The sequence below is a fragment of the Toxotes jaculatrix genome, chromosome 1 (assembly GCF_017976425.1).
Source record: "Toxotes jaculatrix isolate fToxJac2 chromosome 1, fToxJac2.pri, whole genome shotgun sequence".
NCBI classification, from domain to species: Eukaryota; Metazoa; Chordata; class Actinopteri; family Toxotidae; genus Toxotes; species Toxotes jaculatrix.
Window position 1 is genome coordinate 11,712,528 of NC_054394.1, and position 27,565 is coordinate 11,740,092.

Genomic DNA, 27,565 nt, shown 5'->3' on the forward strand with positions numbered 1-27,565 from the left:
CTGTAGCCGACGTGTGCTCCGGTAAATCTAGCTCGTCCACATTTTTATTACTTGAAAATGAATTTGATTGTGAGCGCCAACCATAATGGCAATAATCATTATGAATGTGTATTTAGTTATAATAAATGTTTCTGAACTAGTTTCTGCATTAAATACTGTTAATGAAGTGATGACAGAGCTGTGATTTACCCTCTGAGGATCGAGTTCAATGTGCTGCACGGGCTGAGGCTCAGGAAACAGAATCAGCTCCTCTATGATGTGCATCTTATCATTGGCATTGATGGCTTTATGGAGCTTTCCATCATCTGGAAGACAAAGAAAAGTGTGTTTCGTGTTTGCAAATAGTTATTATGGAAGTTCCACATTAGGATACAGACGCCGTCTGTACCTGTTCCAATGAAGAGCACGTCGTAAGCCCTCTCCATGCCCTGGATCTTGTGCACGGCGATCTGTGTGTAGCGCACGCTGCGTTTCAGCAGCAGGGGAGCACTGCGGATCACACTGTCCATCAGGAAATGGTCCTTGACAAAGTTGAGCACTTTATCCGGCATGTGCAATGACGACTGGATGCCCATCTGCCTGGCGTGGTTGGTCACGCACTGTATGGGGGTAAATCAGAAATGAAAAATGAATCTCTGCTTATTGGAGTAGTCCTGGAAATACAAACATACAAAGAGATGAGATAAAACTGTATGCAGGTGTAGGACTGGCTTTGCTTATGAAGAGCATAACATCTGGGGTGAGAGATCATTGGAAATAAAAATAAAGACTAAATACAAAAGTAGACCCCCAGACAACTGTGTTGACTGATACAAAACGTTTTAACTTTACTGTACTAATTTTAAGTTTTTGTTTTTTTTTTTTGCTCCAGGGACTTATGGAGAACATCGGTAAGACAGTGCTGTTGGATTCTGTCTTTAATTTGGCAAAGAAACTAAAAGGAGAGCATCTGCTTTACATCAAGCTCACATGCTGAACAGCCCAAAAATCAGTGTGCAGATTCAGCTGGATGTTTTATTGGAAACTGTAACATAGCTTATGCACGTGATAACAAAAAAAATTCTAATATTTCCATCTTTTTATGTGAACGTTTCATTTTTCTGACTGGATATAGACTGATAATACCTGAATGAACAGACTGAACCAAAAGAGGCTGATTTAGATAGCTGGTCACAGGATATTGCCTTCACTACTCACCGCCCCGGGCCGTGGTTCTGGCACAGGGTGGTTATAGGTGTACCACTGCTGGGTCTCCCTGTTGACCTCTCGATAGCGCCCGCTGAAGGCTCTCTCCACCTGAGCCATGGTGAAGGCGCACACCGCTGAGCTGCCTGAGGCTCCTTTATACCTGTGAACAAAAGAAACATTTATATTGCTTTTCTTTCTTCAGTTTGAAAATGGTCTATGACACAACACTGTTGTGGCTCTGAAACCCACAGAGTGTTGCAGTTTTTTTACCCAATCCCTCCTTTCTGCATTTGTTGTCATTTTAGTCAGGAAACTGGAGCAGCAACTCCTCACCAGAGATCTTTTTTTTTGTGAGTGTGTATCTGAATGATTTCCATATTAAAATCTTTATTTTGTTGATACATTAATTAGACATTGGGGTTGCACGAGCTTGTGTTTAAGCTCATTACAGCTGCTCTAAATTCAGAGGAGCCAAGTAAGAAAAGGCAGCTCGCCAAGTTTGAGAGCAGATATTAAATAAAAACTGGCTCTAGATGGTGTCTGTGTGTGTGTGTGTGAGTGTGTGTGTGTCTGTGTGTGTGTGAGTGTGTGTGTGTCTGTGTGTGTGTGTGTGTGAGCTTTGTGGATTCAAGTGTCTGTGTGTCTTTGTGCATAAACGTAAACGATAGGAATGCCCCAAATCAGATGTGCTAAAGTGCCTGTACGTCACAGCTAAGTGATCAGAACACGTCCCTCCGTTTGTCTCTTACCACTGCGAGGTGAAGACGCCGTAAAAGACGGTGCTCTCCCAGCTGTCTCCCATAGGCTTCAGGACAAACATGTCCTGGATGATGTTGAAGGGGAAGCCGTCATCGGGGAGGGAACATAGGAGCTGGGCCTTCAGGAATGTGGTCCATTTCTTCTGCAGCACCCGCTCACCTCCTTTATCACCCTGCAAACAATTTGTTATGATCGTTACAGGTAATTCATTTATCCCTCTTATTTCATTATGGCAAGTGCTACTTGAGTATCTTTTCTTTGAGTTTCTTTGAGGCTGACGTCCACCAATGATCCACTGATAGAAGTGGAAGGAGGGTGCGAGGGGGTGAGGTCAGAGAGGGAGTTCGGTCTCACAGGCAGGAGACACTGTGGTGAGGAGGATGAACAAGGGGTGAAAATGGAACTTTTACTCCACTTTGGCTGAAATGTGTTTTTCAGCTGTAGCTGTGGCTGTGGTGAGGAGGGAGGATATCATGGCCTCTGAGTCACCTCTGGACAACAAACCAAGACTTCCAGAAAACAGGAGTGGAGCAGGCTCAGCCTCTGGGGGCCACACCCAGCCCGCACCAGTAAGATCCCTACTGGATTTCCAATGAAGCTGTCAGACAAGCTGGGCTTGGGAAATCTAACGGCAAGCTAATCAGATAGCTGATGAGTTTAGACTTGTGCAACATATTAACTTTAAGGTCCCTTCTGTTTCCATTCATGTTTTAAGACATATGTGTGGAAAGACGGATATGGATTTTCCTCACAACCCCCCCCTTCTGTGTCAGACTCTGCACAAACATCCTTCTGCACAGTAAAGGTAAAACATCTAAGAGAAATAACAATAAGTAAAACACATTTCTGGGCTTAAATATGCTACAATTTACTGGCTGTTAAAAAAACACTACAGTACTCTGAGTCCTGTGTTGTGTCACAGCTGCAGTTCCTCCCCTTTGCTTTAGAGGGTGCTGTTGAGGCCATACAAGGGAATCTTATCTGGTTACTGTGACTCTCCTGACCTCTTTTTTAGGAAATGAGATGGACAAATAATCACAACCAACTGGAATTTCAATGTTCTAGTGCAATTCCAAGTGTTAAAAATCTTTTCCTGTGGTGCAGCATATGTGTGGTGCATTTATACTGGATTACAAAGGATATTTCAACAATAAAATGTGGGGGACAAAAGGGCTCTCCACATAAAAGATGCCTTAGTGCCAAATATCACTTGCGCTTTGAAGGAGAGGAGATGGTGGAATGGAAAACAAACAGAAGAGACGTTTGCTTTTTCTTTTAAGCTGTCACAAAATACTCACATAAACAGTTATCAGAGGACTTTGCTAGGACTAGCAATTATCAAAAGGCTTGTAAACACGCACCAAAAGAAACTCCTCCCAAATACTGCAAGCAACCTCCAGCAGGAGGAGGAAGAGGAGGAGGAGGAGGGAAAGACCAGAACCAGAACAAGTGGTCTCGCCCAGTCTCTAGACAGTTTTCCTGCCTCAGATCCAAACTATCCCATCGGCCTCCGAAACCCTGAACAACTCCTACATAAACAGCACAAAGGAGTGAATCACCCTTGAGGAGATAATAAAATGCAAAACTATAACAACCTCTGTTTCCTCCTCTGAGTGCTGTTACACACACAACAATCATCTCGCTCAACGCTGAGGCGAAACCTCGTGGGACTGATGTGGGGCCTGGGAGCCAATTACTAGGCTGTGGTAGTAGCCTGTCCACATAATGAGGAGACCACATTCCTGCTCTCTCAGCTGTCCACCGTCGTTGTTTCTGTGCTCCACTGCACAGCTTGTACTTTCAATTCATATGGACCCCCCCCCCCCCCCCCCCCCCTTCCAAAATAGCTGCCCTCCAAAAATATGCTCGTTCCTTTGTGCTGTGCTGGGTCGCTCTCTAATTATTTTATCTTTTCAGATTAAGATTTTGGTTCCTCGTATATTTGCCAACCTGACAAAGAGCAGATGAACAAGAAGGAAAAAAAAAATAGTGCCACTCAATGCTCATAATCTGCTTGCTCTCCACAGTCCCTCAGTGTGCACACCTGAATAAACAAAAGAAAGAGGGAGTGGAACAAGGGAGGGGGACAGATAGGAAAGAGGGGGAGAAAAAAAACAACTCGGAAGCAGAATTACTTGGCAAACACAAGTAAAACAGTAGTTTGAACAGCATGAAAAAACTGAAGAGACTTTCACTTATCTTATCTTATCTTATAAAGAACCGAGAGCCTCTTTATAAGGTGGCGAAATGTCCGCCAAGATGAACCAACACACCAAAAATATTTCAAATATTAAAGTTAAACCACATTTAAACATACTTGGACTTGGCCTTGGTACACAGAGGGGAAAAGGAGTGCACGCTTTCTGTCAGTTCACAAACGTGTGTTACAGATACCGATCCTGCTGACAGGGAGGGGCCTTCATGCCTCGGTGTTACCGAGCTCTAGTCTAAGTTAGAGCTTTCTGCTTACTGATGGAGTACACGGGGCACAATTTCAAATGTGATACACTATTCTGAGAGATAAAGAGGTGAATATGGTAACAGTTTATGGTGTTAGCCTGTGGCAATTCAGGGGCTTGTTTAAAGCAGCCGTGGCTGCGACACACAGCTAGCTCCCGATTGCTGGAATTTGCATCAAAATCATACTTCTTCCATTATAACACAGTCAAATCTAAACACAAAAACAATATATATATATTTTTAGATTCAGTGTGACTTACACTTTCTGAGGATATCATTATCTCTGAGGTGCACTGCACAGAGCTGCAGAACTTGCCTGATAATCAACAGAATTTCGAAGTCTTTCTTCAGTATCAGACTAATCCAGTGATTGTTGGCTGTGTGGCCATGGGCACACTGCAACCAGGAACTGCTAGTAGCCAATTCAGCATACTTTTAATAGTGACAATTTGCCAAAATGTAAACAAACCCAAGCTTTAAAACTGAGATAACTGTACCCACACAGTAATCTCAGTTTTGTCTAAGTGGGCCCACAGTGTCAGACTCTGAAAGGCTCTGGTCTCATGAGAGTTTCATGAAAATTAAAACTAAAAAGTTAGCCCTCCTACCCCCAGAAGAAACTCTAAACTGTTTCCATGGTAACAATCAATGGCACCTGATTTTTTTTTTGTAATTTATTGTTATTATTTTTGATACAAAAATCGGAACGAACCTTCACAGTAAAATGTCCTCCATGTAAAAGTTGAATTTTTGCAGAAGACAAACATTTTCTGCTGGAGTGGCTGCTTATTCAGCCATGTTTTTTTAATTTAAAAAAAAAAAAAAAAAAATCCAAAAACTTAATTTACCCAGACTTCATGGCAAATTAGTCTCACCAAAGACGGTCCAGAACTAGACAGCTTTGTGCAACAAATGAACTTAGACATTTATCTTGAATTTGCCTGTTTGTAGATCTGGGCCTTTGTCTTTCATGAAACCAGCCCAAGATCTTTACGGCATCAGTTGCTCACTTGTAACAAACTGATGAGGGGAAACACGAGGGATTTTGTGGAACGTGGACAACATTTGCAGGACAATAATTTGCAAAAAAAAAAAAAAATTACAAACCACAAAAACATTTCTTTTAGTGGAAATTGGACAGTAGGTGGAATTATTATGCATCATCTTCATATGTAAATTTGTTAATGCTCTCAAGCATTTATCCAGCAAATCGAAGAATAAACCACCTGCAACACTACTGTACTGCCAAAGAACTGAAAAGATTAAAAAAAAAAAGAAAAAAAAAAAGGGGCTGCTGCATTCCAGTCAAATAAAGGCTCTTTATAGAGCAGAGAAAGCCATTCTTCTGTCTCTGTTGCACAGTTCATCTGCAGCAAGTTGCCACAGTCTGGGAGCCTTTCTGTCAATGATTTCCATATATAGAACCCAGGAGGTGCTCCGCCGGCTGTGAGGTGTCACAGCACCGAGTGCCAGAGCCTAGCAGGACTAAGTCATTAAACTGTCACTTAAGATTACATGCTGTCCCCACGATTACTCACATTACTGCCTCCATGAACAAGAGGCATAAGTCAGGAACGGATGCTGAGCGCATGTATATCAGGCAGCTTCATAGCTGTTTAATTGATCTGATGACAGGTGGAGAAGGGATAAAGTCTGCGGCAGATTATTCAGGGTGATCGACCAAACTAAACTGTACGGGAGGAGCGGGAGGGGGAGGAATGACGTCGACAGTTTAAATGATTCGAGTGTATTCTGCAGTTGCTACAGTTTCCATGCTTTGCCTGCAACAACAACCGGCCATGTAGTAGAGTGAGAAACGCATTTCATATTGCTGCGAAGCACCCTTGAATACTAATAATGTCTGCAAAGCTCAAAGCGCTGGTAGAGAAAGGCAAAGAGCTGGAGGGATGGACGAGTGCAGCTGACATTGTGAGGGAGATGGAAGGAGAGGGGGAGTTGACATTGCAGAGAAAGGGGAGGGAGGGAGGGAAGAAGAGGGGATGATTCAGGCAAGGGGAAACCAAATCTGCTGAAAACATGTTTGTATGGAACAGAAAAAGCTCCAATGCACCAGTGACATATTTCCATTGCATCCACACAGGCATGACGTACAGTTAAATGTTACCAAACATGCTTTGACATGGGACTGACCCGCCTTGTTTTGAGGTAATTGTATCGGGATTAAGGGGAAGAAGCTTGAGCCCTGCTGTGTCTCTTACTTTTGCATGGCCGTCTTGTGTAATGACCTCACCCCGATCCCAGGTGACTTACCTTACACACGCGAGCAATCCTCGACACAATGGTGTTGTCAAAGAAGTCGAATTCTTTTCCCGCCTCGCTAAAGAAGAAGTAAATCTTGTCGTCGTCGCCCACGGGGTTCCCTATTGGCTGACTCTCCTCGATGTAAGCCGACCCGACAAAGACTGGATCTGTCAAAAATAGAAAAACACAAAGGAAACCTTCTTGTTGGAGAAACGTTATAGCTTTTATTATCAAGAGAGCTATTTTTGCAGCAGCTTCGTCACTTTTTGTTCAACGTATCATTGAACAGAATTTGGAAAGAATTCGTCAGAGTCTACACAGGAGAGCTGTGTCATGCAATCCTGGAAGAGCAGAGGAAACAGCATCCTCCGTATAATTGTACTCAGATGTCTCATCAGGAGCACTCTGCATGAATTACCTAGAGATCAAAAGACAAGAGAGGTCTTAATTGTGCGCAAAGTGCGGCTTGCTCTGGCAAAACCAGTGGCAGCCGGCTGAGGCTGTTTTGATGTGCATGTGCGGCGACTGATAGGACCGACTGCACGCAATCTTACAGAGATCGTCTTTGCTCTCCGTCTGCATGCATTAGCGACTGTGCCTTACTAATGATCACTACTTTTTGGAGCTTATCTGCTCTGTTGGGTACATAATGGATGTGTAGACGATGCGTAGAAGGAAAAAAACACACAGTCTGCCATCTGATGGGGTAAATGGGGTTTACCTTGCAGCCATTTTAAAGAGTTTTCTGTCTTCAGTGCAGTTCCCTGTCCCAAACTCTTGTAAATGACTGGCTCATTCCCTTGGAAGTTGCTGACAGTACCTGTGTACAATTCACCATCTGGAAGAAAAAACAAAGGAAACAACAAAGATTGCAAGATTGTACACTATGAACTTGATTCTCCATTAATTAAACAGGATACATGACAAAGGAATCATATTCTGTGTGCCATTTAGAGATGAAGTCAGTAGTAGCTCAGAGCGAACTGTTAGCACCATAACAGAGCAGTGAGTGAGGGATTATCCAAATCATTTCCTTCACTCATATCCAGCTCAATTATTTACTAATTGCTTGTTAAAGAAGTTGAAAACAAACAGTGTCTGTTGGTGTCCGGCTATTTATCAGAAGGTCTGATGCAGACAAACAACATTAGCAGGCACATCATGACTCATTACTGAATCAAAGATGTAGGGAGCATCAAAGTAGCTCCAGAAACAGCTGAGCCTGTTTTAAGACTCTCTTCCCAGAAGGAAGCCAGTCATAATAATACCTTGTGTTTTGTTTTTTTGTTTTTTAAGTCACATAAAGGAAGGAAAAAAACTGTATATGACTACATACCAACGATGATGGCAGTGGATTTGTACTCTGGATTAAAAGGGCAGCGGCTGCGCCCATCTTCCATCACGACCTCACCCATTTCATCTCGCTCCAGTGTGAACGTTGACGTGTTCTGGAGACAGATGCACACAGCAAATATCCCTCAGGCACAGTCCAATGAAATTCTGCTTATAGTAAAGAGTGAGCTAAAGTGAGCTCAGTGACTTTGAGCTCACTCTCTCCATTACAATGCACAGAGAGCACCGACTTTTTGGGTGTTTGGTCACTTCACACACACATGAACTCTGTCTGATGAATAAACCACAGTACATATATACATTATAGGAATGTTATTTCTATAGTGAGAAAACAAAAACTTATAACAAATCCTGTTAAGAGGACAAAACCAGCAATGAAATGATCTAATAAAAAGTTTTTCTTATGTAGCCAGATGTTTTATTCCTCTGTGCCACAGAGTTTCATTGTTTTACAAAAACGATTAAAAACACACCAGTGAGCCACACTGTTGCACTGGGTGACAAGTTTCTTCAAAGCTTATCATGAGTCAGTCTTACACCGCCCTGTTGTCATAAACTTTTGTTAATGCGTATTAATCCCTTGCTCACAAAAGCCACCAAAATGCAATGATTACTCTTGTTTAAGTAGCATTTACTGAAAACTACACTCTGTTGGTTTTGGTCTTTTCATTGCATTTGTTCAAAATAAGAAAAATATAGACCTTTTCAGCACATCTGTCCTCTGGCAGACTGTTTGGTTTATGCAGGAAGAAAAGAGTCATTCATAACTTCAGTGATAATAAAAACTGGGATTTGGTTGCAGACATTGTCAATCAACAGGTAATTCTAAGTATATATGGCTCAAAAATGTACTGTTTGCTGAAGCGCATATGCCAAAGTGACAGAAACACTTGAGTAATCTCAGGGTTGGGCTTTTTTTTTTTACAGAAAGAAAAAAAAACACTGGGCAGGGAGTTAGAAAGATGATGGGATCTACCAGACAGGGAGGGGAAGGAACAAAAGACAATCTCGTATTGTGTGAATGACATCTTTGTTTGTTTTGTTTGACCAATACTCCAAAAACTCAAAGATATTCACTGTACAAAGACATCAAACATAGAAAAGTAGCAAAATCTCACATCTGAGAAGCTGGAACCAGCAAATATCTGGAAAGTTTGATTGATACTTGACTTAAATGATTAACTGATCAAAACTGTTGCTTAATCCAAACCCAGAGAACCAATAGTTTAAAAACAAATGGTTTTCAGAGTTTAGGATTCAATATTTTGGCAAACTATGATTCATAGTAGTAAATATATTATTCCAAACTGTCTCTTGCAAGGCCTGCAGTTTTGCCAAGTTCCACAGTGCAACTGATGATAATATGAAACTTCGGTAATGTGAGTTAGTCAAGAGGACATCTTCCAAAATTTCAGTCCTTTTAGTTTGTGTTTCCACAGACAGTGTTTCCTGGTCCCCACCACCTACAATAAAACTGCTTTAAAAGGGGTTTCTCTCCCTCTGCAGTCAGTATGTACAGCAAGAAAAACGACACATGGGAATATGATAAGATAATGGAAAAAATGTAAGTAGGCAGTTTACAGTAATAGTAATTCCTTGTTCCATTTACTAATCAAATCAAACCAAACAGGACAGCATAAAGTGCCTCCATTTCCTGGGAAATCTTCCCATGCTTCATCTTCATAAGAAGTTGTTTTACTCAGAGCTTGTTTTAATTCGTGTCTGTCATTTTGATTGTTTCGTGTATCCTCTTGGCTTCAGTGTCCTGTTACACTGCCCGTAAAACCCTCTGCGACTGTTTTGAGAAGAGCTATAAAAACAAAACATTTATTAATGTTAATATTATCCATCTCTGAGAGCGTCTGGCCGGTAGGAATGATACCAGGTCAAACGCACACACACACACGTGTGAGAATGTGTGCACGCACACGCACACAGTTCAGGACTCTGTCAACTTGATGAGTGTTCATCCACGCCAGCCGAGGCTCAGACTTGCTTGGAATCCCAGTTCAGGGCCTAAAGTCCTGCCAAGTCATCTTCAGTCTGAGACGTCCCGTGTTTTTTTTTCCCTCTGACGTCAAAGAGGAGAGTTTAATGCCCTGGTTTAAGAGCTAAGCTGTCGCCAAGCTCAATTGCCCCCCCCCCCCCCCAATCACTGAAATCAATGTCATCCTGCTGCCGGTTACTGTCGCTCCAGATGTACTCCTCCGCTAGATAAACAGATCTACTGCTTCCCTCTCCCTGGAAACCACACAGCTCGTGTACCCCCTGTTGACTTGTCTGGCTAAAGTGCCTCAGCAGGATTTGGTTACGCTTGGATAACAACAGATCCAATACTGACATGGTGGATAAAAGAGCTTGATTCCTAAAGAACACCAAAAAATATATATCAAAATTCAAAGCTGGGCTGGTGAGAGGAGTGGAGAGAAATAAAAATCAAGACTTTTAATAGCAGGAGGAAAATCAACTCTTAGGAGCGAACAAAACGTCGACTGAGAGGTCATTACTTACTATGTAGGCGCAGATGGGACTGAAAGCATAGGTGCCACACACATAGAGATGAGTGCTATTCAGCCGCAGAAGGATTTTGATGTAATTGAAGCAATCAGTCTGGATGGGGGAACAAATGGGGAGAAAGTGAGCTCCATGAATCTGTAAGAAATTCTCACAACTGAATTGTGCTTTTCTTAAGAGCTCCTTGAAATCTGTTACCGAAATACTTGTAGTCATAAGTAAATCTTTGAGAGCAAAAAGACACAAATACTTCAGACACTATATATATGTGTGTGTGTGTGTGTGTGTTTTCCCCTTTATAACATATATATGTTTTCCCCTTTCTCAGAAACCTCCCAGCATCACACAGCGGTTGCCTGGTGAGCTCTGTGTAATACACAGACCAGAGCTGTACACTGCAGAACACAGATTACCGAGGCTTGTCGCCCAGGGATACAACAGCTGGCATGACAACAAGGTAACAGACAGACAGAGAGAAAGAAGCAGTGCACAAAAAAAGAGCAATTCCCCGGCGAGCCTCCACACTTGATGAATCTATTTGTAACTGGTGGAAAGGTTTGTCAACATAAAACTCTACGCTCATTTCATCTTCTCGCAGTCAGTCAGAGAAGACTGCAAGGAAAGAACAAACAACCCATGCTTTCGGTATTGTCATTATTGAACTATTTTCCCTGGGTATTTTCATTATTTGGTGTTTTGCTGGGGCAGTAAAAGGTGCCACTCACCTCCAGGTTCTTGCCTTTGAAGCTGCACTCCTCTCTCTTTCCAGCGGGAGTGCCCCACGTCAGCTGGAGATGAAGAAGAAACTCTGAATAAGTCATGTGAAATTCAGGGAATCATGCTGGTTCCACTACATCTCAAGAAGACTGAGGATTGTTTCTTAAAATCTAAATGTATACCCAAAATAAATAAATAAATAAATAAATGGCGGGTGTGGTGTGGAGAAAAACAAAAGCGACCTCTTATTCTGATGCACAAACAACATAAGGAAACAAGTAAGCTGTGAGACTTTGCACTTCATGACTGTTTAACACCACATTATTAACTCTAACTGTTGCTTAATTTAGTCTCAAAATGCCATGTGCAACCATGGCTGTAGTGAGAGTAAATTATCCAGCTCAGTTCTGCACATTTCTAAGCAAACGCTCATTGAAATTTCGACACTTTGGAAATGCTCACGTTCTTCTGCAGCTTGGTCTTGCTGATGTCGGAGAGGCTGAGGGCAAACAGTGCCTCCCTGGCTCCGACGTACAGCATGTCGTCCTCCTGGCTGAGCAGCAAAGAGGTGTAATTGAAGACGCCGTCCACAGAGAATCTCTTGGCCGACCTCTCCTTCGCATCTGGGAAATAGCAGGAAAAAAAAAACAGAGAGAGACAATTATCATCACATAGCAGGACAGAACAGAAGGGAACATTTCCTGACGCTTGAAGTATGAGAACACACATAAAAGTGCTCACAAGCACATAAAAAAGGTCAAAAATGACGGCGCTCTGCTAAGTTGTGAATACAGTTTTTGCCTTCCTCAGGGAGGAAAAGTATTAATGATTTCCCTTCACAGTATAAAGGTTTTAAATATGTGCCGAGGAGTGTTTAAAGATTTAAGGGGGTCCAAAATGTTTCACCTCACTCTCAGGATGTAAAATATTTCCTGTTAGTAGATACAGAATACCTAACACAATGATTAGATTGTGATTAAACACACAAGTAACATGAGTGTACAGAGAATTCAGTCTGCAAAGACATATTAAGACAGGACAGATGTGAGGGTGTGCCTTTATGTCATGCTATGATAAAACTTTTATTAGACTTCATTACATTAATTTGGCAGAAACCTTTGTCCAAAGTGACCTGCAGTTCTTCCTTCCACATGCACAAACATTAGGAGAAGTTTAGAGTTCAGTATCTTGCTAAAGGACCTATAGAAGTTAAAGAGTATTCAGGAGTATGGCTTCAGCTGCCTTCACACAGTTTTTGTGCATTATTATTATAGATATTATATGTTAGTGTAGTATTCACATCATTTAAATATTCTAAATTAGCTCTTTTTCCTATGTTACATATTTGGAGAAATATGTTAACAAGTGAAACCAGATACAAGCAACCTGTTGCTGAACCTTTGCTGAAGAAGAGGACACAGCGACATCAAATAAGTAGAAGAGCATCAGTCAAACCACAAACTGTGGAAAACCTAAAGGCAACACAGAATATATGTTTATTTCATATATTAATTTGGGGAATTTTGTTCCACGCAGATTCCGAAGTTTTCATCTGCTGATATATATTTTTCTTTTGCCTCTTTAGTGGAGTGGAAGCTTCAGTGTCATGTATCATGATTTATTTGTTAAGTCTTTTTCTATTTCATTTTGACAACTTTTCCACCTCAGCCAAGAGGTTTTTTTTTTTTTAAATTTCCTGAACTGCTTTTCCATTCAGGTTTTTATATCTTCCACTTGAAAAACGTATGAAAACAGGTGGATGGAAATGTGCTTACTGTCAGTAAGCGTGGCTTTGCAGCCATTTTGCCACTGGTTTGTTGACACGTCTGCTGTCTGAAATGTCATGATACCTCAAACTCAGGAATGCAGCGGTGGAGGCTAATGTTTTTTCCAATTCAGACGCTCATAATTATTGTCCGAAAGATGCAGTTCGTCATGAATGTGGTACTAGATGTACAGTTCTGTTGTTCTTTGATTATTACACACACCCAAACACCTGTTTAACCCCAAACCCACCAATGACAGCCACAAATCACCATAAAATGACCACGACTTTTGTTTGTGTACGTCTCTGGAATTCAAACACTAATGTAAGATCAGCGTAGCTGAAGAGGAAACAGTAATCCCTTTACACCACTGGAACTCGACTGTTTCGCTATTTCCAGTTCTCCACAGAGATCTGGAAAGCTCTGTCAGAGCTTCACAGCAAACCACACGTCAAGAGGGAAACAAGAACAAGTGGACAGACCTGACATTGCATCCAACTACATCACAACACAGAGTGCTGAGATTCAGTCAAACCGATTTATGACACAAAGCGGAAAACTCTCATTGAGCGTGTTGTCGTTTCTGGGTCCCTCACAACTGGAGGCTACTGTCCTCCTTGTTTATCCCTCTGCCACAGTGGCAGCCAGCAGCTACTGTAGCTCCATGAGAACATGTCATACCTATGCCAGTGAGCCACGTCCACACTTTCCTATGCTGGCCGGCTTTGTCTTTGCTCCGCTCAGCACTGGCAGCAGGGTAAAAGCTCCTTCCACTCAACACCAATCTAAATCCCTTTACTCTGCTGCTCGCCAGCCCTCTTCAAATGGATCTCTTTAGCAGTGGGCCATAAGTCAAATGAGTTACTTTTTCCCACATCGTTCCATTCCCTGCAGCCTCAAATAGTTCCTTTGATGAAGTACAGATTCAATGTACACATTGAATCTTTTTATAGCATTCCCCTCAGCATCGCAAACAACTCGGGGTCCTCTACAGTGGCATCAACAGCGGCTTTTTGCTGCTTTCCGCTGTACTGCTATAAACTGCTCAAAAATACCAAATAAAAAAGCCAACACAAGGTCCAAGAAGTCCTAGAAAATGGTTTCTATGAGAACTCCAAGCTTTGTGACCCAGCCGTGTCGGGCCCAGTCTGTATCTGGTTGGGTGGATGTTATCACTTGATATCTAACAACAAGACTAACAATCTTCTAGAGTTCGCCCAAAACACAGGATATATGCAATCAAATATTTGTGAATCCACTGCTTATGTGCTTCATACTCTTTGCAGTTTTTGACCATCTTTGTAAATGTTTATCTCTTGTCTCCCATTCCAAACATATTAAACACACTCAATGTGCTCCCCAAGCCAAAACGCTGGGGGTCACAGACTCCATTTGCTTGTCCAAATAAGATTACTGGCTCGTATCTGGGGTCGTAAACACTAATATTTGCTGCAGTTAAACCGGTTACAGCCTTTTCCCCATGCCTAACCAGCAAACTGAATTTAGACACTTCTGATAGTAAGAAAAAGACACCAGCAGCATGTTTATCTCCAAAACTCCAGGTGGTGCTTTGGACCATAATGCAAATGGAGCCAGTAAACGGCAATAAATGTTTACAACCCACAACTTAAACTTTTCAATATGCTCGCAAACAAATGGTTCATCTAACACTCAAGGCACTTTGGCAGATGATCGTCTTCCCCTTGTGGGAGCGAAAGCCAGCTGCACAAGCTACATCTTGTCCAAAATCAAATCTTAGGCTCTTTCCAGATCAACAGTCCTCATTCTGTTCAAAACGTTGTGACATCTGGAGTCAATGAGGAGAGGGGCCTGTCATTAAAATTAGGGGAGGGAATACGAAATAGAAAGAGACTTCCTACTGTCATCCTTAGGTCATTCAGGACAGGAAGAAATACAAGTTTTCCAATGTGGAGAAAAACTGGTTTTATTTCAAGGTAAATTAAGTCTGTAAAAAATGTCCTAAATGCTCATAAAGAGAGCTGCACTCAGTCCCAGTGGACCCTGCAGTTGGCAGACAAAGGAGTGCCATCTCGCCTCTCAACAGGGGGACATATCATAGCTTGACTGTCACGGCTCCCCTGGGTTTTGGCTATTCACTGGAACCAAAAACAGCCTTCCCTCAGCATATTAAAACTCTCTGACATAAATCACAGTGACATCCTCTTAGACAGACAATGGAATAATGAGCAGAGGAGAGCAAACTCATGAAACTTTTACTCAGAGAGCAGGCCGGGGCTACTTAGTGGGAGGGTGAAGGGGGCTGAGGTCAGGTACTGAGTGGGAGTTGTGGTAACCAGGAAGATTGGATTGAGATGTTGACCTATGAAGAAACATGCAGAGGGTGGAGAAAAAAAAATGTTATTTTCAAAGCACTCGGAGATGGATTTTTGATAAGAGCAGAAGGTCAAGCAGTTACAAACGTCAGTGCTGTGTCAAGCTGCAGAGATCGCAAACAGACACTAAAGCTTTCTCTCTCTCACAGAGGCTGGAGATTTCTTTCTTTCTTTCTTTTCTTTTTTTTTTTGCACTTTCTGATGCAGCAGGCCACTTGTGCACTATGACATACTTGCCGCAGAATGCCGCGCATCCACAGAGAGCGGCAGCAACTGCAGGCCATTTCACAGCCAGGCTCCAGGTCCATTCATCACCCTCCCCCTGTTTAATCAGCTGCCTGTCACCAAGCCGGGCCCTCAAACCTCTGTTAATGCTCATCACATCACACCTACCGTCAGTATGGCTGCTTTATTGTCACTGATAACACGCTGAATTAGTTAGTACCACAGGCTCTTTGAATTCCGCCCTGGAAGTCAAACTGAGTACATTTGCATCAGTTCTCTGTGGTTATGAAAGTCTGCAAGCTGCAAAAGGAACTGGTCCATTGGTCCAAATCTCGGTCAAGTGGCACAGTTCAAAAGATCCATCATTTGAGGACAGTTTACAGCTGGAAGAACAGGGTCAGCATGCAACACTCGAGAACTGAATATCTTTTCTCCACTGGCAAATAATAACCTCTCAGCAATTAATTAGGTGAAATTTAATTTTGGCAGTGTATTCATTGTATTCATTTTTTCAATCAGTGGAGATAAAGATGGCAGAAACAAATCATATCAGAGGATTTGCGAGAGCAGCTGCTCTGTGATCACTGAAATGTTTGCTTTGTAGTGAGAGAATCAGACTGATTTTGTGTGAAACACACGAGGGGAAGTCTTTCATCTGTGCCTTAAAGCCCCAGTGTGAAGGATTTAGGGGGAATCTATTTGCAGAAATGAAATATAATATTCAGAATTACGCTTTCATTAGTGTGTGATCACCTGAAACTAACAATCATGTTTAGCTTAGAATGAGCCCTTCATATCTGCACAGGAAGTGGATCGTCTTCCACAGAGCCTGACATGTTGCAACACCATGTTTCTACAGTAGCCCAGAGCAGACAAACCAAACACTGGCTCCAGAGAGGGGCTTGCACATTTACCTGAAGGCCAATGCAGGTTCTCCTACATGCTTGTTAAATTCAGTGATTGTTAGAATCACTTTGAACATCATATAATATTTTCTGTGAGTACACGGCAGTGCCAGTGTAAGCTGCCTTACTGATATGCAAATATTGCACTTCAATTATTGTACCATGTGCAAAACGCATTGCTGTCAAACAGGTGGTTTTCTTTTGCTGGGCAAAATGTTTTGCAGTACAACAAATTTTGTCCTGCTTCCATGGTGACCTACAACTCAACACTGTGCTTGAATGTGTCCTGTGTAGACAGTGACTGAAGCTGCTGCCGTTCTTCTAAAACAAGCGTATTTACAAAAATGTGGAACTGTTTCTTTAACAGAACCAAAGACCTTGAGACAGACACGAGAGTGGCTGTAACGAAGCAGACACATTAATATGATTTTTTTTTTAATATGCACCAAATCTTTTTCATTTTTAGAATCAAAAATGCATTTTTCAGTAACTAACAGAGCTGAAAGAGCAGACCTCCAAATTTGCACAGTGACATCTATTAAGATTTATGCGCCTCTGAATGTCTTCATTCACATCACAGCTGAGTGTGTTCAATGTGTGCTTACCCACCATTGAGGTATCTAAGATATCATCAGAGGGTGCCAGCTTGCAGACATAATGTTGCTGAGAAATAAAATACGAGCCAGCGCTTTGGCATGTGTCATATTTCAGTGAAAACTGAGCAGGATCAAGCTTTTTCTCGACGGTATAATAGTACTCCAATGGTGGGGCAATTGATTGCCCGCTTGGTGGGTATATGCCTGCCAAGACACTCCTAAAAGCCCTGACTGTAAACATGCCCCAGATTTACTAAAGCAGCATGAGCCAAGTCACAAGGCAAGGGGGCAACGGGGACAAAGGGGTTCACTTGCAGCCGGGTGGAGAAAACCCAAAGGAGAGGAGAGCGTAGCACAGCTGATATTAATCTCACACAAGCTCTGCTTATCTTACATGCAAGACACAAATTTATTTAAAAAAACAAAATAAAAATAAATAAATAAAGCTCTGCCCTCTGTCAGCCGAAGCTACACAGCAGTGCACAGCTTCAAGGCTCTCTGTTTGACATGATCTGACAATGGGCTTGATAGCGGCGCTGGAGCTCCTGACAGAAACCGACAGAAGTCACTTCAAGGTCATCGCAAGGCTGCTCCTCCTGATATTTGGGCAAAGTGACGGTTATTTAATCGTCAGTGACTACTGGCAAGCAAAAGCAGCACTGTTTCTCTGCTGCTGTGATATAGTGTGCCAGCCAAGTCAGCGCAGACACATTGTCTGCACAGTCAGAGGACAGAGACCTCTGATGGGGAGGCTGATTATACAGTAATCGCTTTACATGGGTGAATTTTGTTCTACTTAAAAGGGTAAATTTACTAATTAATGCGCAGTAAGTGAAAACTCAGCAAACTGTGATGAAGACAAACTCAGAGTGAAAGTGGGGCAGAGAATAATCTGACTTTCTCGGCCCTTTAGATGGAAGCCGGCAGCAGAGTGAGGGTGACATCTATAGTAAGTGTAAGGCCAGGCCATCGGGCTCACACGTGTTATGTTGTTTGTAATTACTGGGAATGACGGCGTGGCTTTGCTGCAATTTTGTGCGCATATGCTCTTTATTATGTTTGTATCTGAGCGTATACACATAATACTGAGAGACGGCTGCACCTTGCAGATAATAACCAGAGCCTGACAGTGTGTAAGTCCAGTGTCGGCTGTGTGCGAGGATTATGCAGCAAAAGAGGTGTTAATGGTGCCACATGGTTCCATGTGCAGAAACACATCAGGGCGACAACAGAAAACCATGAAATGACTGTATATTGGTTGGAAATGTGGAACAGTTCTGTGTACTGTACAAGTCCTGAAATACTGATAAATACCTCCTTTACCCGCTGAAGAACCCCTCCACCCCCACCCCAACCCCCCACACACGCGCACACACACACACGCGCACACCCACACACGCACCACAGATGAGGTCAGTGCATTAAAACGCTGCATATCTCTGAAAGCAGAAAACAAGGGGCTGACACAGACATGATGCTCTGCTCTGTAATTATTGGCTCTTAGGTGTCATCCTGATGCACTCTGGATTGTCACGCACCTCCCCAACACTCAAAGAAGCGGAGCGATGGAGCGCAGTGGTCTATCACAGCTGAAAGCTTACAAAATCCTGTATATTAGCTTGGTGAGACAGAGGGATACTTTGTGTGGTGTCTGAGGGAGTGATTCAAACAGAGACTGAAAACAGAATGAGGGAGACAGACAGAGAGACAGATAGGTGGTATAATTTCCTCACTCACAATTCAAAACCTTAGACTATAGACGTGCCTGTGCTTGTCATGTGTGGGATGCCTTTTCAACCTCTCTCTCCATCTAACTCCGTCCCTCTCTCTAGGGGCGAGAGACAGTCGATGTCACTGGGATCTGACACACATAGATTCAGGCCTCTCGCTTTTGTATTTCTGGTATTAAAGCAGAAATTGCGCCCAAAACTAAAGCTAAGAAAGATCAACACTGTTTTAGGGTTCAAATAGACTACATAAAAAAAGTTAAGCAAGGATATTTTAAGAAACAAATGTTCTCACTTGTAGAAAACAGGAAAAAAAATGAGCGTCTTAATATGAGTAAAATACAAGTATTAATATCAAAATAAGCGTTTTCTTTATTTATTTATATTTCATACATACCTTCATTTCATACATTCAATAATTACCTTTCTATATAGTCGTTTTCATTATTAAGAGCAGAGTGAGCCATCCCCGCACTGGATTCAAATTGCATTCACAAGCCCGTGGGATTCACAGGAAACAATGCATGCATGTAATCTCTGTTAAGTTACTGTTAAAACAAGCTTTATTGTGAAGCACTCACAGGAAATGCAATGCCATTGTCGATGATGTTAGCACTAACCACAAACCATAACTCTCTGAATTTTTTGAACAGATATGCTACTTGCTGTTGTTTTTTGAGAGGCTTCTCAGGGAGTGTTTGCCTTCACATTAAACCACGCTTGTTGTTCACACCAGTGGCCATGGGGGTCAGATTCAACCAGGAGTAAAATCTTTAGCACACACACAAGCACACACAAGAAAGATTGGCTTGATATGCATGGCTCAGCCAAGTGGACTTGAAGAGGAAAAAAAATGTCATTTGTGTTGGCACTGCAAACATCCAAATCCAGCTGGCGGGCACATGCTTGCAGATGGTTTTTGCTACAGCAAGAATCCCATCAAAGCGCACTTCAATACAGCTCAGCTGAACTTTTCTGGTTTGCACACTTGTCGATTTTTAGGACACCAGTGGAGCTGCTTGCAGTTTGCTAAGTGCACTCACTCTGGACTGGCATATGTTGAAGGTCTTTGAGTGCTACCACCAAAGCATACAACCCTCCACAGTGCATGTAAGTGTGAGTGCATGTGTGAGTGCATGTGTGTGTGTGTGTGTGTGGGAGAAAGAGAGGTCCTTGATGAGAAGAGCAGGCTGGAGTCACAGCAAGTCTCCTGCTCTCTACTCATCCACCACAAAGTAACTGAGGATGAGAAGTGGTCAAGCACACTGGTTTATGCTCCTTGCTAATGGCTTTTCTTACAAACACAAACACAAACACACACACACCCGCACAACCACACACCCACCTTCATTTGAGTGGCTGGAAGGTTTTACTCTTGTTGTTCCACTGTCACATTTATTTCCTATAGTCATGCTGCAGTCGGCTCATGAGGGTTATTCTGCTCAGACGTGGTTTAGTCTATCTCTGTCAACAGGTGTCACTCATACTGATAAGAACAAAACTTCCTGCAGGCACAGCAGATTGTCAGTTGTTGTTACTGATCAGATTATGTAAAAAAAAAAAAAAAAAAAAAAGATAAAATAAACCAAAAATCAGACAGATAGGATTTCTACTAATTCAAGCACTTTCACTGAATCCTTCAACTCAATATATTTATAAAATATAGTCAACCAGGCCTCAGTGGGACACACACCTCACTCTCTCTTTTCACACACATCCACAAGTAGGAATAAGAGACATGTGGAGTGTATTAACACACTGGAACGGCATCAGGAAAGTTCTGACTTTTAATGAAAGATACATGAGACGGCTGCTTTTAACCATTTCACTTCTGCCTCAACTCAAATGTGAAACCTGAAATGGAAAATATACGAGCACACATCTTTTATTTTACGTAGTGTGGTGATGTTTTTAGATGATAATGGTCTGCGACAGTGGTATATTTTAAATGGCATCAAGAAACAGCAAATCACTGTGTTCACTTATCAGACTATTCACTTCAATTAGTGCATCAAAACATGAAATCAGCCAGCTTTTAGTCGTTTATTTGAGACGCATTAGCAGAAAAAAAAATATGCAACTAGGTATCTGGGTTTTTAGTGTATGAGAGAAATGACAACAATAACGATAATTTACAGCCATCACCACAGAAACCACATGTATGATAAAGGCTTCAGCTTGTTATGAAAAGTTAAATTCAGTCCACCAGAAGAAGGTCTTTTATATGTCACAGCCACTGTAAATCTATAAAAATCTCCACAGCATCACAACGATCCAAAAAAACACCTAATGACAATCTTTAACCTCACATTCCTCTCTGTCCATCTTAATTAAAAGCTACACCATTATTTCTCGCTGCTTGCCATTTTCTTCATATCAAACGTTCCTGATCGAAATCTGCAAAGACTGAACTTTTCTGTACATTCCCTGGAGCGTGCAGGCGACGAAGCCATTAAAACGTCTGAAACAGACAGAGCTGATGTGCTGTAATTATGCTCCATTGTTGCGGCTGTTATGGCGTTATATGCAGGCACTTGTGAGTGCCACCTCTGCTGGAAGCCACAGACCGCTTTTCTTTCAGGATCAGTGGGCGTGTCCTTGCCGGGTTTTAGGTGGGCATCGAAGCATGTCTAAAACCTCACGAGTATTTGGCCTGACGCCCCCCCTCCTGTTTCTGCACCGCGATCCACACACTGCCAAGGTCACTGGATTAGCATGCATGAGAGAAAGCGCACAATATTCACCGAACATAAACCAAACGTAAACGGGAGAGGACACTGTGTACACTGAGCATTCACAGCATGCTCAGTCGCTCGGCTTAAAGGGACATTTTGATCTGCTTCTCCCCTGGCCACCTGTGTAAAAAACATTAAGACTGAAAATGTTCCCTTCTGATCTGAATGTTTCCTCTGCTGCACATCCAGTACAAACAATACAAACTTCAGATGTAAAATTGCCTATTTGAGATGCCGGGGCTTTGAAATATGGTTTGTGTGACCTCTGTTGTATAAAAGTTCTTTTCTCTTTTCTCTTTCTGTCACTAAGATACATAAGAGCAGAAATTAATTAAATATAAAATACAAATCAAAATGACCTGCATTCATGGACACAGCTGACTCTAACTCTTGACTGTGAAGGTATATTGTTCTAAACTTTTAAGGAAACTTAGAAAGACATTCTGACATAAGATAAGCTATACTGATAACCACTTAATGAGACCACATATGTGGACAGTTATGCATTTGTTGCACATATGTGCTTCAGTGCATTCAAACTGAAATAAAATGATAGATACTGTATTAAAGTGCCAAGTCTCAGCTTTGAGTAAGTTTACATCAGTGTAGAAAGAACTGTGTGGGAGATGCGCAGCCTTTTAACACATTATGCCCAAAGTTTAAGGGTTCAAAAGTAATTGGACAAATACACATGAAACCAACCAAATCAACCATCATTATCATTATTTTGTGGAAACTTCTGTGCAGTCAATGCCTGAAGTCTTTGAACCGTACACATCACCAGACATTTTGGATCTTCTTCCCATAAATACTTGCAGATTCAGTCTGCACTGTAACACTAAACTACACTGGGATTGTTGTTAGTTGATAGTTAAAGGAACAGTTTCACATTTTGGGAAATGTTTGCATGAGAAGCTTGATATCCCTCTCATATCTGTCTGTTCAATGTAAAGCTAGAGCCAGCAGCTGGTTAGCTTAGCTAACAGAATGTTTCCACTTTTGTATGGACTAAACAAACAAGATAGGGTGTGTTAATTACCGAACCTTACAGAGACCGGTGGACAGTCAGGCTAGCTGTTCCCTCCTGATTCCAGCCCTGCTAAGCTAAACTAAGCTAAGCTAAGTTAAGCTAAGTTAAGCTAAGCTAAGCTAAGCTAACAGGTTTATACTGAATATACAGACATGAGAGTAAAATCTCATCAAACTCTCTGCAAGACAGCAAATAAGCATTTTGATATGTCTATCACTTTAAAAGGAGCCATATTCACAGCAACAACAGGGTGACATACAATACAGGTCATGCACTTGGTTCAAATCTTGAAAAAAACAAAAACAAAACCAAGTGAGCTTGCCAAACACCCTCACCAGCTTCTCAGTGTAAACTGTTCTTATGAAGTGCTAAACTTGAATTACTCCTTCTTCTTCCAAGTCAAAGAAAAATAAAGAAGTAAAATAAACAACCTCCTCAGCACATCTCTGGAGAATGACTTTAACATCCTGCCTGAGAAGTTCCTGATAACTAACAGTGATACATACCGCATGCCTAACCAATGCTCACTGCTTCAAGTCCCATGATCCTTTGTGCTGCCTCTCTGCACAAGAGCCATAATGAAAAACAGACAAGCTCTCCCACTGCAGCGACCACAAAAACCTCCACTCACTACACTTGAGAGATTAGCCTGCTCATTAGGAGAGAAGGAAGGAGCGAAAGGAGAGGGAAGACAGACAAAAAGAAAAGGGACGCTGTTCCAGGAAAAAGGTTGCGTTGAGGCAAGGGTCGTCTCTCGAGAAAACAGCCCGGGTCCCCCTTTTCTATCAGACTATACAAACCAGAATGGAGGTTTACAGGGGTGACCTGCTTTACATGTTTTGGATCAATGGTGCGGGCTGAACTGAGGTTGGTTTATATTCGAAACGTTTAGCATGTGAGCGATGCTGCAGACCCTGTTTATGCAAAGCTTTGCTCTTAATGAATAGGTTACACTCAGTGTCAGTGACGTTTAAATAAGATTTTCCGTGCCGTATTATCAGCTGAAAAGCATGTTGTCTGACACTACTACTCATGCTCTCGACTTGAAAGAATCTCAATTGCTAACCGCTTATGTCAAAATACATGAAATTTAGATCATGACTGCTGAGTGGAGTGAAGCAAAGTGAGGGGGAATAAAGAAACATCAGTGGTTTGCAAAACACTCAGTTGCTGGGAACAAGCCTTGGGCCAATTTAATCCATTTAGTTCTTTGAGAAACAAGTTAAATGGCTCAAGTATGTGAAAGGTTGTTCTTGGGTATGAGCGATGCCAATTTGAGATTGTGCATGTGCATTACAACATGATGCCTCACTGAGTTGGCTGAGAGGTGGAAAAAAAACAAGCATCAGATTGTTGTTTTCAGAGGAAGGAACTTCAGATTCAGACAGGTAGTGTTTACAGGAGCCAACACGCCCCCACATCCATCTAAGCCTACACTTGGATCGGCATATTTGCCTGTATGAGCAGTTCTGCAAAACAGACATAAGGACAGGAAGAAAACAAAATACACTGTAAGAACCGGGGACCTCATTTTAACAATCATGATGATGAACAGTCCTTTTCTAACAGCTACATCACAGTATGAAAGGAAAGAAAGTGTTAAGTGACACTTCCCTGAAAAGCAGTCAGTTTCGCCTATGCACCACAGACAAACAGCAACCTGGTTTCTCCACTCCTTCATTTGTCATCAGCTCCCATAATGCATCAATCAATTACCAAAAAGCTGTCAGCTGAACAAATAGAGAAACAGTGCCATGTTTTTGAATTATGAAAGCTTTATCCACGGTTATTATAATAAGTGGGGCGCTGCAGTGTGTGTGCGGACTAATTACAGGCAAAGATGAAATCAGGTGCAAAAAGGGCCTCCATTCAGTCAGTGGATTCACCGGGAGGCACATTACATTTATATTTGTGAGATCAAGTGTTGCACTCAGCTGAACATTACCAACTGGCCAATTAGAAGCAAAAAGGGAGGAAGAGGAAGAGCCTGTTGATTGTGAAGGTACGAGCCCAGACTACATGTGCTGTACAACAGTTAGTAGGCACCAAAATGTTGCACTTTATTTGTTCTCAAGTCTCAGGATACTTCAACCCGTCATGTCTCAGGGAGAAAAAATTTTGTGCAAAGTGACATCTAATCTTAAAATAATTGCATGTATTCATGAGAAGTGGTGTTTTGCCGTGCAGGCGTCTTCAAATTGGCATGTGTGCATCGGGGCCTGCAGGCACTTGTGGTTTTCAGTGACTTCACAGTTGCAGCAATGGCTGCTTCAGTACACACTACACACAGCTGTGTTTGTTGTGTTTGTTCACCATTGACCTTAATTATGTTTTTGGTGTGGAATTGACATCACTTCACTTAGACACAGCCATCTTAGTTAATAGTTTGTTAATATTGCTACACTTATAAAGCTCTCCATTATTTCATTCAGATAGCCATAAAGAAAAGGAGGCTAGTCAGTTCGAGATGGCAACAATCAATTTTGTCAGTTAAAAGTGCAACTGTGGTATCAGATATCTCAGCTGTAGCTAGCGTTAGAGTTACCTTCTCATGTTGACTGAAACGCCGTCTCTGGGTGACTTTATTTTTCCAACTGGCTCAATTAAAAACTGTAATAACACTGTAACAGAATGATTCTAGCAATGTGTAATTATTTAGACTTACTGTATAGGAAACTGATGCGCGGCGTGACATCGTCGTCAGTGGCCATTACTGATTGGAGGCAGCAAGCCAATAGCAGTGCAGCAGCCAGAAGGCAGTGGACAGTCAAGGCTAATGTCCACATGGTTGCTGGATCCTCTCACAAAGACATACACAAATGCACACTGCTTGTTTTTAAGACTCCTTGGTATTCATTAAGATCCTCGACTCTGCAGAGCTTTATTTTCTCATTCTCATCTTCCTGCGGGCTGAGGGGGGAGTGAACGTGTCCTTGACTTGATTCTTGTACTCCCAGTGGTCCTTACACGCGGTTAGCAGACTCTTATCACGGAGAAGAGGAATCCTTTCTGGATTAAAGGCTGGGTGTTTTCATCCACTCATGGCACTCTTTTCAATGGATCTGCGCAAAGCTCCAACCAGTGGCCATTTAGTAAAAGTCATTTTGGATCTGTGGAGAGAAAAGGGAGAAGCTGTTTCTTTATGTTTGATCCAAGAACATGTTCAAAAACACAAGTTGAAACACAAGCTACAACAACAGATCCATTTCCAAGTTTTGACACTGTAACCATCAACTACAAAAGCTGAAAAACAGAGACATGTGGCCGTGGTTCATGCTGGAGGACGGTGTGGATTCTTCTGCAAACGTATCAAGAATGCAAGAGTTGAGGTAGCTCTTAGTTCTGACAGCCAACAATGGCATCACCCAAAACGACCTGCTTCATCTCTCAGTCCTTTAACATCGCTGTCCTTTCATATTGCACAACGGTGGCTTCAGCTACAGCCTTGATGACAAAAACAACTATTTATGCTTCTACCGTTTACTTAGACGCCACACTGCCAAAGAAAAACTCAGCTAAAAAGATCATTCAGACCACCAGCCAGCTAACATGAATACATACATCATGTGGTGGCTTGAAGGGTTCTACAAACTTTGAAATGTAAGTGAACGTCTGATTTGCTGTTTGCACTGCAGCCCACAAAGTTTCTCTGTGAGATAAAACGTCTGTTTGATTTTTTGAAATCCCTATATTTAATTAAGCTGTCGTCAACAATCAGTGAGAGATCACGGAGAAGATAATGTGGGAGCTTGGCTCTAATTTTGTGGCTATGTGGGGAAATAAATGAAAGAACAGTGACTCCCAAGACAACTCTGTAATTTGTCTCAAAGAGGCGAAATGAACACATCTGCTCTGACTTTTATTGGCTTCGGTATGAGCGTGCAGATAAGGTGCCTGTAGATATATATGCTGACATGTTTTTGTTCAGTAGGGGGGTCAGCTTTCTCGGAAAACACTTGAAAAGGTACTACTCCTACCTGTTTCATCCCTCTTTGTTAAAAGAAAACACGTCATAAGCTGTATAGCTCTTTAAAAACTAAAAAAAAAAAACCTTAAAAATGAAAAAGAACTGTGAAATTGTGTCTTAGTCGTTCTTAAACCTGCAATAACAGTATGTTTGTCCACTTGGGGGCAGCAACAACAAGCTATGAACACAAAACGTACACCGACCTTTTTAACTAATGTGGCGAACTTGTTAGCAAACTGCTGCCTATTTACACGTCCAGCCAATTCGAAGCTACATTAGCACTCACTTCTATGTTTATGGCCACCTGGAGAACTGCAGAGTTCGGTATAAAAATATCGATTATAGCTGCTTTAACACAGCCATGCTAGTGGCTTTGTGAAACGGGTGCTTAGGCACAGCAGTGCTTTAAATCAAGTGCTAACGTCAACATGCTAAAATATTTGCAATGCTGATGTTTTAACAAGTATATTTACCATGTTCAGTCTCAGTTTAGCATGCTAGCTTGCTATCATTTGCTAATTAGCATGGTTTTCCCTGTTTCCTGACGCAGCCGCAGCTGCCAGAAACACCAGCAATGTCAATGTTACTGTTATCAGCATACCAAGAAAAGCAAAACATCTCAGTTCAGTGAACACACAAAGCTTAATCCTGTGTTATAACACAACTCACTACTCCTTATTTGCCTGACAGTGCTGGATGTCTCCCCCGAGCTCCCACATACATGCTGACGTTTACAAAGTAAACACTGGAGAGCACATGGCGTCTTTGGTTGAGGGCTTGCATCACTGCAACAACTCCCACAGGACCTCTTTCAAATATTTACGGTAGCTAATAAATCCAACAACAGCACAAGACGAGCGGGGTTCAGTGAGGGGCCCCTGCTCATCTGGTGAGACAGGGCCCTGCTGGGGAGTGCCATTTTCAACTTCAGGCCAACCTGGAAGAACTACAACAATATGCAGGATAAACAGATTTACAGCCCTGTTCCTGACTGTATAACTGGCTGG

The 27,565-nt window shown here is 42.1% G+C and overlaps 1 protein-coding gene across 1 annotated transcript in view; it reads right to left on the reverse strand.

Annotated features, from left to right (window-relative positions):
* The window catches only part of sema4bb (sema domain, immunoglobulin domain (Ig), transmembrane domain (TM) and short cytoplasmic domain, (semaphorin) 4Bb), a 45,016-nt gene that overhangs the window by 7,094 nt on the left and 10,357 nt on the right, over positions 1-27,565 (reverse strand). Inside the window, exons 2-12 of the mRNA XM_041039811.1 lie at positions 25,257-25,701; positions 11,716-11,876; positions 11,262-11,324; positions 10,534-10,632; positions 8,006-8,117; positions 7,391-7,507; positions 6,679-6,836; positions 1,938-2,119; positions 1,198-1,348; positions 389-599; positions 190-305 (exon numbers count right to left, since the gene is read on the reverse strand). Of these exons, the coding sequence (XP_040895745.1) occupies positions 190-305; positions 389-599; positions 1,198-1,348; positions 1,938-2,119; positions 6,679-6,836; positions 7,391-7,507; positions 8,006-8,117; positions 10,534-10,632; positions 11,262-11,324; positions 11,716-11,876; positions 25,257-25,377 (1,491 nt within the window). The 5' untranslated portion in view covers positions 25,378-25,701. The remainder of the gene's footprint in view (positions 1-189; positions 306-388; positions 600-1,197; positions 1,349-1,937; positions 2,120-6,678; positions 6,837-7,390; positions 7,508-8,005; positions 8,118-10,533; positions 10,633-11,261; positions 11,325-11,715; positions 11,877-25,256; positions 25,702-27,565) is intronic.